Genomic DNA, 10,548 nt, shown 5'->3' on the forward strand with positions numbered 1-10,548 from the left:
TTAGAGGTCGGAGGGAGGTTAGAGGTCGGAGGGAGGTTAGAGGTCGGAGGGAGGTTCGAGGTCGGAGGGAGTTTAGAGGTCGGAGGGAGGTTAGAGGTCGGTGGGAGGGATCTCAGAGAGCCCTCACTCACACCACGGCCGGGGGAGAGAGAGAGATGGGCTCAGTTCAGTCCCCAGGACCCCTCGCCAAGCCAGGACCCCCACTGGGCAACCACCGACTCCCAGAGAGCGGCCACAGGGACGATCGAGGCGACGGAGGGGCATCTCCGATCACCATCGCTCCTTCTGCTCCCATACACACTTCACATCCGCTGTTCTCTGAGGGCAGTGTGTTTCGGGAATCACCAGAACTTTCAGTTTCGCTCAAAGAGGGAAGCGATTCACGACAGAAGTGGGTGGATGTAGAGAGGATGTTGCCACTGATAGGGGAAACTAACACTAAGGGGTCGCCCATTTAAAACTGAGATGAGGAGGAATTTCTTCTCTCAGAGGGTTGTAAATCTGTGGAATTCTCTGCCCCAGAGAGCTGTGGAGGCTGGGTCATTGAATATATTTAAGGCGGAGATAGACAGATTTTTGAGCGATAAGGGGAGCGGGCGGGGAAGTGGAGCTGAGTCCATGATCAGATCAGCCATGATCGTATTAAATGGCCTGTGCTGTACCTGCTCTGGGAGTGTTTGATGGGACAGTGTAGAGGGAGCATTACTCTGTATCTAACCCCGTGCTGTACCTGCCCTGGGAGTGTTTGATGGGACAGAGTAGGGGGAACTTTACTCTGTATCTAACCCCGTGCTGTACCTCTCCTGGGAGTGTTTGATGGGACAGTGCAGAGCGAGCTTTACTCTGTATCGAACCCCGTGCTGAACCTGCCCTGTGACTGTTTGATGGGACAGTGCAGAGGGAGCTTTACTCTGTAACTAACCCTGTGCTGCACCTGACCTGGGAGTGTTTGATGAGACAGTGTAGAGGGAGCTTTACACAATATCTAACCCGTGATGTACCTGCCCTGGGAGTGTTTGATGGGACAGTGCAGAGGGAGCTTTACTCTGTATCTAACCCCGTGCTGTACCTGCCCTGGGTGTGTTTGATGGGACAGTGTAGAGGGAGCTTTGCTCTGTATCTAACCCCGTGCTGTACCTGCCCTGGGAGTGTTTGATGGGACAGTGTAGAGGGAGGACAGACGCACCAACGTTAGCGTCCTCGACCAGGCCAACATCCCCAGCATCGAAGCACTGACCACACACTCGACCAGCTCCGCTGGGCAGGGCCACATTGTCCGCATGGCCCCCAGACACAAGACTCCCAAAGCGAGCGCTCTACTCGGAACTCCTTCACGGCAAACGAGCCAAAGGTGGGCAGAGGAAACGTTGCAAGGGACCACCCTCAAAGCCTCCCTGATAAAGTGCAACATCCCCACCGACACCTGGGAGTCCCTGGGCCCAAAGACCAGTCCCGCCCTAAGTGCAGGAAGTGCATCCGGGAGGGCGCTGAGCACCTCGAGTCTCGTCGCCGAGAGCGCGCAGAAACCGAAGGAGCGTGTGGCAAACCAGTCCCACCCTCCCCTTCCCTCAACCACTGTCTGTCCCACCTGTGACAGGGACTGTGGCTCCCGTATTGGACTGTTCAGCCACCTAAGGGCTCATGTTTAGAGTGGAAGCAAGTCTTCCTCGATTCCGAGGGACTGCCCATGATGATGAAGGATGAAAACAATGGGGTTGTTACATTTTAATAAGCTAACTGAAGAGGCCCTGAACTGATCGGCCAGAGGGGGAATCAAATTTCTCTGGAGACCCCAAGTCTGCAAGGAACCAGAACAACAAAGGGATCCCACCAGGTGCACAGTTTTGGAGAACGAGGTGATTCAGATGAGGACTTAGCTTTGGCCTTGTAAACTCAACTTGCAAATTGGGGACATCCAGGTCAGTCAGTCAAACAAGGTCACCACAAACATCATCACAGGCAGGCCCTCGGAATCGAGGTTAAGCCTAAATGTTGTGCCACGTGTTGACCTGTTTCCCATAATTCCCAAGGTCTCCGAATCGAGGGAGAGTGAAAACACAAACACCCGACAATAATTTTAATGACCTCTATTAGGTCACCCCTCAGCCTTCTTTTTTCAGAGAAAAGAGACCCAGCCTGTTCATCCTTTCCTGATTATGTAAACCCTCGCATTTCTGGTATCATCCTTGTAAATCTTCTCTTCACCCTCTTCAGTGCCTCCATATCCTTTTTATAATAAGGCGACCAGAACTGTGCACAGTGCTCCAAGTGTGGTCTAACCCAGGTATATGGAGACCAGAACTGTGCACAGTGCTCCAAGTGTGGTCTAACCCTGGTATATGGAGACCAGAACTGTGCATGGTGCTCCAAGTGTGGTCTAACCCAGGTATATGGAGACCAGAACTGTGCACGGTGCTCCAAGTGTGGTCTAACCAAGGTATATGGAGACCAGAACTGTGCACGGTGCTCCAAGTGTGGTCTAACCAAGGTATATGGAGACCAGAACTGTGCATGGTGCTCCAAGTGTGGTCTAACCCAGGTATATGGAGACCAGAACTGTGCACAGTGCTCCAAGTGTGGTCTAACCCAGGTATATGGAGACCAGAACTGTGCACAGTGCTCCAAGTGTGGTCTAACCCAGGTATATGGAGACCAGAACTGTGCACGGTGCTCCAAGTGTGGTCTAACCAAGGTATATGGAGACCAGAACTGTGCACAGTACTCCAAGTGTGGTCTAACCAAGGTATATGGAGACCAGAACTGTGCACAGTTCTCCAAGTGTGGTCTAACCAGGAGACCAGAACTGTGCACGGTGCTCCAAGTGTGGTCTAACCAAGGTATATGGAGACCAGAACTGTGCACAGTACTCCAAGTGTGGTCTAACCAAGGTATATGGAGACCAGAACTGTGCACGGTGCTCCAAGTGTGTTCTAACCAAGGTATATGGAGACCAGAACTGTGCACAGTGCTCCAAGTGTGGTCTAACCAAGGTATATGGAGACCCGAACTGTGCACAGTGCTCCAAGTGTGGTCTAACCAAGGTATATGGAGACCAGAACTGTGCACGGTGCTCCAAGTGTGGTCTAACCAAGGTATATGGAGACCAGAACTGTGCACGGTGCTCCAAGTGTGGTCTAACCAAGGTATATGGAGACCAGAACTGTGCACAGTGCTCCAAGTGTGGTCTAACCAAGGTATATGGAGACCAGAACTGTGCACAGTACTCCAAGTGTGGTCTAACCAAGGTATATGGAGACCAGAACTGTGCACGGTGCTCCAAGTGTGGTCTAACCAAGGTATATGGAGACCAGAACTGTGCACAGTGCTCCAAGTGTGGTCTAACCCAGGTATATGGAGACCAGAACTGTGCACGGTGCTCCAAGTGTGGTCTAACCCACGTATATGGAGACCAAAACTGTGCACAGTGCTCCAAGTGTGGTCTAACCCAGGTATATGGAGACCAGAACTGTGCACAGTACTCCAAGTGTGAAAAGGGAGGGTGAACAGCCAGTTGTCGTGGTGCACATAGGTACCAACGACATAGGTAAAAAACGGGATGAGGTCCTACAAGACGAATTTAGGGAGCTAGGAGTTAAATTAAAAAGTAGGACCTCAAAAGTAGTAATCTCAGGATTGCTACCAGTGCCACGTGCTAGTCAGAGTAAGAATCGCAGGATAGCTCAGATGAATACGTGGCTTGAGGAGTGGTGCAGAAGGGAGGGATTCAAATTCCTGGGACATTGGAACCGGTTCTTGGGGAAGTGGGACCAGTACAAACCGGACGGTCTGCACCTGGGCAGGACCGGAACCAATGTCCTAGGGGGAGTGTTTGCTAGTGCTGTTGGGGAGGAGTTAAACTAATATGGCAGGGGGATGGGAACCTATGCAGGGAGGCAGAGGGAAATAAAAGGGAGACAGAGGCAAAAGATAGAAAAGAGAATAGTAAAATTGGAGGGCAGAGAAACCCAAGGTAAAAAACAAAAAGGGCCACATTATAGCAAAATTCGAAAGGGGTAAAGTGTGTTAAAAAGACAAGCCTGAAGGCTCTGTGCCTCAATGCGAGGAGGATTCTGAATAAGGTGGACAAATTAACTGCACAGATAACAGTTAATGGATATGATGTAATTGGCATCACGGAGACATGGCTCCAGGGTGACCAAGGCTGGGAACTCAACATCCAGGGGTATTCAACATTTAGGAAGGATAGACAGAAAAGAAAAGGAGGCGGGGTGGTGTTGCTGGATAAAGAGGAAATTAACACAATAGTGAGGAAGAACATTGGTTTGGATGATGTGGAATCGGTATGGGTGGAGCTACGGAATACCAAAGGGCAGAAGATGCTAGTGGGAGTTGTGTACAGACCACCAAACAATAGTAGTGAGGTTGGAGACAGCATCAAACAAGAAATAAGGAATGTGTGCAATAAAGGTACAGCAGTTATCATGGGTGACTTTAATCTACATATAGATTGGGCTAACAAAACTGGTAGCAATACGGTGGAGGAGAAATTCCTGGAGTGTATTAGGGATAGTTTTCTTGACCAATATGTCAAGGAACCAACTAGAGGGCTGGCCATCCTAGACTGGGTGATGTGTAATGAGAAAGGACTAATTAGCAATCTTGTGCGAGGCCCCTTGGGGAAGAGTGACCATAACATGGTAGAATTCTTTATTAGGATGGAGAGTGACACAGTTAAATCAGAAACTAGGGTCCTGAACTTAAGGAAAGGTAACTTCGACGGCATGAGGCATGAATTGGCTAGAATAGACCGGCGAATGATACTTAAAGGGTTGACAGTGGATAGGCAATGGCAAACATTTAAAGATCACATGGATGAACTTCAACAATTGTACATCCCTGTCTGGAGTAAAAAATAAAATGGGGAAAGTGGCTCAACCGTGGCTAACAAGGGAAATTAAGGATAGTGTAAGATCCAGGGAAGAGGCATATAAATTGGCCAGAAAAAGCAGCAAACCTGAGGACTGGAAGAAATTTATAATTCACAGAGGAGGACAAAGGGTTTAATTAGGAGGGAGAAAATAGAGTATGAGAGGAAGCTTGCTGGGAACATAAAAACTGACTGCAAAAGCTTCTTTAGATATGTGAAGAGAAAAAGATTAGTGAAGACAAACATAGGTCCCTTGTAGTCGGACTCGGGTGAATTTATAATGGGGAAAAAAGAAATGGCAGACCAATTGAACAAATACTTTGGTTCTGTCTTCACTAAGGAAGACACAAATAACCTTCCAGATGTACTCGTGGACCGAGGGTTTAGTGAGAAGGAGGAACTGAAGGATATGCTAATTAGGCGGGAAATTGTGTTGGGGAAATTGATGGGATTGAAGGCCGATAAATCCCCGGGGCCTGATAGTCTTCATCCCAGAGTACTTAAGGAAGTGGCCCTAGAAATAGTGAATGCATTGGTGATCATTTTCCAACTGTCTATCGATTCTGGATCGGTTCCTATGGACTGGAGGGTAGCTAATGTAACACCACTTTTTAAAAAAGGAGGGAGAGAGAAAACAGGTATACACCAGTTAGCCTGACATCAGTAGTGGGGAAAATGTTGGAATCAATTATTAAAGATGAAATAGCAGCGCATTTGGAAAGCAGTGACAGGATCGGTCCAAGTCAGCATGGATTTATGAAAGGGAAATCATGCTTGACAAATCTTCTGGAATTTTTTGAGGATGTAACTAGTAGAGTGGACAAGGGAGAACCAATGGATGTGGTGTATTTGGACTTTCAAAAGGCTTTTGACAAGGTCCCACACAAGAGATTGGTGTGCAAAATCAAAGCACATGATATTGGGGGTAATGTACTGATGTGGATAGAGAACTGGTTGGCAGACAGGAAGCAGAGAGTCGGGATAAACGGGTCCTTTTCGGAATGGGAGGCAGTGACTAGTGGGGTGCCGCAGGGCTCAGTGCTGGGACCCCAGCTATTTACAATATACATCAATGATTTGAATGAAGGAATTGAGTGTAATATCTCCAAGTATTCAGATGATACTAAACTGGGTGGAGGTGTGAGCTGTGAGGAGGATGCTAAGAGGCTGCAGGATGATTTGGACAGGTTAGGTGAGTGGGCAAATGCATGGCAGATGCAGTATAATGTGGATAAGTGTGAGGTTATCCACTTTGGGGGCAAAAATCATGAAGGCAGAATATTATCTGAATGGCGGCAGATTAGGAAAAGGGGAGGTGCAATGAGACCTGGGTGTCATGGTTCATCAGTCATAGAAAGTTGGCATGCAGGTACAGCAGGCGGTGAAAAAGGCAAATGCTATGTTGGCCTTCACAGCTAGGGGATTTGAGTATAGGAGCAGGGAGGTCTTACTGCAATTGTAAAGGGCCTTGGTGAGGCCTCACTTGTAATATTGTGTTCAGTTTTGGTCTCCTAATCTGAGGAAGGACATTCTTGCTTTTGAGGGAGTGCAGCGAAGGTTCACCAGACTGATTCCCAGGATGGCAGGAGTGACATATGAGGAGAGACTGGATCAACTGGGCCTTTATACACTGGAGTTTAGATGGATGAGAGGGGATCTCATAGAAACGTATAAGATTCTGACGGGACGGGACAGGTTAGATGTGGGAAGAATGTTCCCGATGTTGGGGAAGTCCAGAAATAGGGGACACAGTCTAAGGATAAGGGGTAAGCCATTTAGGACCGAGATGAGGAGAAACATCTTCACTCAGAGAATTGTGAACCTGTGGAATTACCTACTGCAGAGAGTTGTTGATGCCAGTTCATTGGGTGTATTCAAGAAGGGAGTTAGATGTGGCCCTTACGGCTAAAGGGATCAAGGGATATGGAGAGAAAGCAGGAAAGAGGTACTGAGGTGAAGGATCAGCCATGACCTTATTGAATGGCGGTGCAGGCTCGAAGGGCCGAATGGCCTACTCCTGCACCTATTTTCTATGTTTCTATGTTTCTACATGGAGACCCAAACTGTGCACAGTGCTCCAAGTGTGGTCTAACCCAGGTATATGGAGACCAGAACTGTGCACAGTGCTCCAAGTGTGGTCTAACCCAGGTATATGGAGACCAGAACTGTACACAGTGCTCCAAGTGTGGTCGAACCCAGGTATATGTTGACCAGAACTGTACACTGTGCTCCAAGTGTGGTCTAACCCAGGTATATGGAGACCAGAACTGTGCACGGTGCTCCAAGTGTGGTCTAACCCAGGTATATGGAGACCAGAACTGTGCACAGTGCTCCAAGTGTGGTCCAACCCAGGTATATGGAGACCAGAACTGTACACAGTGCTCCAAGTGTGGTCTAACCCAGGTATATGGTGACCAGAACTGTGCACGGTGCTCCAAGTGTGGCCTAACCAAGGTATATGGAGACCAGAACTGTGCACAGTTCTCCAAGTGTGGTCTAACCCAGGTATATGGTGACCAGAACTGTGTACAGTGCTCCAAGTGTGGTCTAACCCAGGTATATGGAGACTAGAACTGTGTACGGTGCTCCAAGTGTGGTCCAGTTTTAGCATAACTTCCCTTTTTTCAATGTTATCCCTCTACAAATAACCCAAGTGTTTTTTATAGCATTTTGTTATGATTCAGGCTGCAATTTTCCATTTCCTCAGTGGAGCTGACTTTGCTGAACAGCAGGATCGGTGATGAACATTTACAATACATTGTGAAACAAAGCAGCCTAGCCAAGTCTTGAGTTCGGAAAAGGGACTGACTCGTGGTGATTAGTTGCGTGATTAACGTTAAACACGTGAGCTTCTCATTTCTGGGGACATTGTGCGCAATAACGATGATCACAGCAAAGACATTGTGCGTGACTAGAGGGCTAGAAATATCTTGAATTTTGCTTTTAGTAGAGAGACACAAGGATGAAAGTTTCGATGGTGGGATAAACGGGGTTAATTGTCTTTATTTCCCTGTTTGGTCAAGGGAGAGGGCATGGTGGAGGGGGCTGAATTTCTGCCCTGTGTGCTGTAAAATTCACTCATTTTATGATCTGAGAGGCGCAGATATCAACAAACTCTGGGCTACTTGGAAATTCCACTACAGGTTGATCCTCTGCGGGAATCATCACCCCCCCCCCCCCAACTGTGGGACCCTCACTCCCAAACTGTGGTCTCCTCACCCCCCCAACTGTGGGACCCTCACTCCCAAACTGTGGTCTCCTCACCCCCCAAACTGTGGGACCCTCACCCCAAAACTGTGGTCTCCTCACCCCCCAAACTGTGGGACCCTCACCCCCCCAAACTGTGGTCTCCTCACCCCCCAAACTGTGGGACCCTCACCCCCCCCAAACTGTGGGACCCTCACCCCCAAACTGTGGCCTCCTCACCCCCCAAGCTGTGGTCTCCTCACCAGCCCCACTCCCCCGGCCCAGGTACAGGGTATAGACAACCCCCCGCCCTCCCCCCCGGCCCAGGAACAAGGTATAGACGAGCCCTCCCCTCTCCCCCCCGGCCCAGAAACAGGGTATAGACGACCCCCTGGGCCAGGAACAGGGTATAGACGACCCCCCGGCCCAGGAACAGGGTATAGACCACCCCCCGGCCCAGGAACAGGGTATAGACGATCCCCCGGCCCAGGAACAGGGTATGGATGACCCCCCGGCCCAGGAACAGGGTATAGACGACCCCTCGGCCCAGGAACAGGGTATAGACCACCCCCCGGCCCAGGAACAGGGTATAGACGATTCCCCGGCCCAGGAACAGGGTATAGACGACCCCCCAGCCCAGGAACAGGGTATAGACGACCCCTCGGCCCAGGAACAGGGTACAGACGACCCCCCGGCCCAGGAACAGGGTATAGACCCCCCCCCAGCCCAGGAACAGGGTACAGACCACCTCCCGGCCCAGGAACAGGGTATAGACGACCCCCCGGCCCAGGAACAAGGTATAGATGACCCCCCGGCCCAGGAACAGGGTATAGACGACCCCCCGGCCCAGGAACAGGGTATAGACCACCCCCCGGCCCAGGAACAGGGTATAGACCACCCCCCGGCCCAGGAACAGGGTATAGACGACCCCCCGGGCCAGGAACAGGGTATAGACCACCCCCCGGCCCAGGAACAGGGTATAGACCACCCCCCCCGGCCCAGGAACAGGGTATAGACGACCCCCCGGCCCAGGAACACGGTATAGACCACCCCCCGGCCCAGGAACAGGGTATAGACCACCCCCCGGCCCAGGAACAGGGTATAGACGAGGCCCACCTACCAGCTTGGACTCTCAAAGTTGATCCACAGCCACACCAATCGGTCGTATTCTTGTCGCCCTGCTGATCCGTCATTTGGCAGAAGTACCTTGTGGAGTCGCGCCGCGTGGCGTTGGTGATCCGCAGAGCGATGAACCTCCGCCGAAAGTCCTTCTCCGCCAGGTAGCGGTGGGAGCCCGGGACCACGTAGTTGGGGACCCCCGAATTGGGGCTCCAGAAAACCAGCTGCTTGATGGCATTGCTCCCCGGGGGCACGTAACCCCAGATCAGGTAGCGGTCGTCGGTATTGCGGGAGAACCGGCACTCCATCCGGACCGACTCACCCTCCCGGACGCTCATCAAGGTGGACGAGAATCGGAAGTTGCCCCCACCGGAGGTCAGCCCTGAAAATAACGAGAGAGAGAGACGCACTTTGTGAAAACCACGTGAAACTAACTCAGCAAATGCTGGACCAAGGTAGCTTAGACCTGCTCTGTGCCATTGGTCAAGGTAAACCTGGGGACAGAACCTGGGTTAGACCACACTTGGAGCACTGTGCACAGTTCTGGTCTCCATATACCTGGGTTAGAACACACTTGGAGCACCGTGCACAGTTCTGGTCTCCATATACCTGGGTTGGACCACACTTGGAGCACCGTGCACAGTTCTGGTCTCCATATACCTGAGTTAGACCACACTTGGAGCACCGTGCACAGTTCTGGTCTCCATATACCTGGGTTATACCACACTTGGAGCACTGTGCACAGTTCTGGTCTCCATATACCTGGGTTAGACCACACTTGGAGCACCGTGCACAGTTCTGGTCTCCATATACCTGGGTTAGACCACACTTGGAGCACCGTGCACAGTTCTGGTCTCCGTATACTTGGGTTAGACCACACTTGGAGCACCGTGCACAGTTCTGGTCTCCATACACCGGGGTTAGACCACACTTGGAGCACTGTGCACAGTTCTGGTCTCCATATACCTTGGTTAGACCACACTTGGAGCACCGTGCACAGTTCTGGTCTCCATATACCTGGGTTATACCACACTTGGAGCACTGTGCACAGTTCTGGTCTCCGTATACCTGGGTTAGACCACACTTGGAGCACCGTGCACAGTTCTGGTCTCCATATACCTGGGTTAGACCACACTTGGAGCACTGTGCACAGTTCTGGTCTCCATATACCTGGGTTAGACCACACGGAGCACTGTGCACAGTTCTGGTCTCCGTATACCTGGGTTAGATCACACTTGGAGCACTGTGCCCAGTTCTGGTCTCTGTAATTATTAGACGGATATTGAGGCATTGGAGAAGGTGCAATAATGATTGACAAGGATGATGTCAGAACTGGGAGGTTTTAACTATCAGGA

General features: G+C 50.7%; 1 gene segment (V, D, J or C); it reads right to left on the reverse strand.

Annotated features, from left to right (window-relative positions):
* Window positions 1-9,344, reverse strand: part of LOC139235707 (Ig mu chain C region secreted form-like) — a 29,991-nt gene extending 20,647 nt beyond the window's left edge. The window contains 1 exon segment of the C gene segment in view: window positions 9,195-9,344. Within this exon segment, the coding sequence occupies window positions 9,195-9,267 (73 nt within the window).
* Between the last annotated feature and the right edge of the window lie 1,204 nt (window positions 9,345-10,548).

This window comes from Pristiophorus japonicus, chromosome 23 (assembly GCF_044704955.1).
Source record: "Pristiophorus japonicus isolate sPriJap1 chromosome 23, sPriJap1.hap1, whole genome shotgun sequence".
In the NCBI taxonomy this organism is placed as follows: domain Eukaryota; kingdom Metazoa; phylum Chordata; class Chondrichthyes; family Pristiophoridae; genus Pristiophorus; species Pristiophorus japonicus.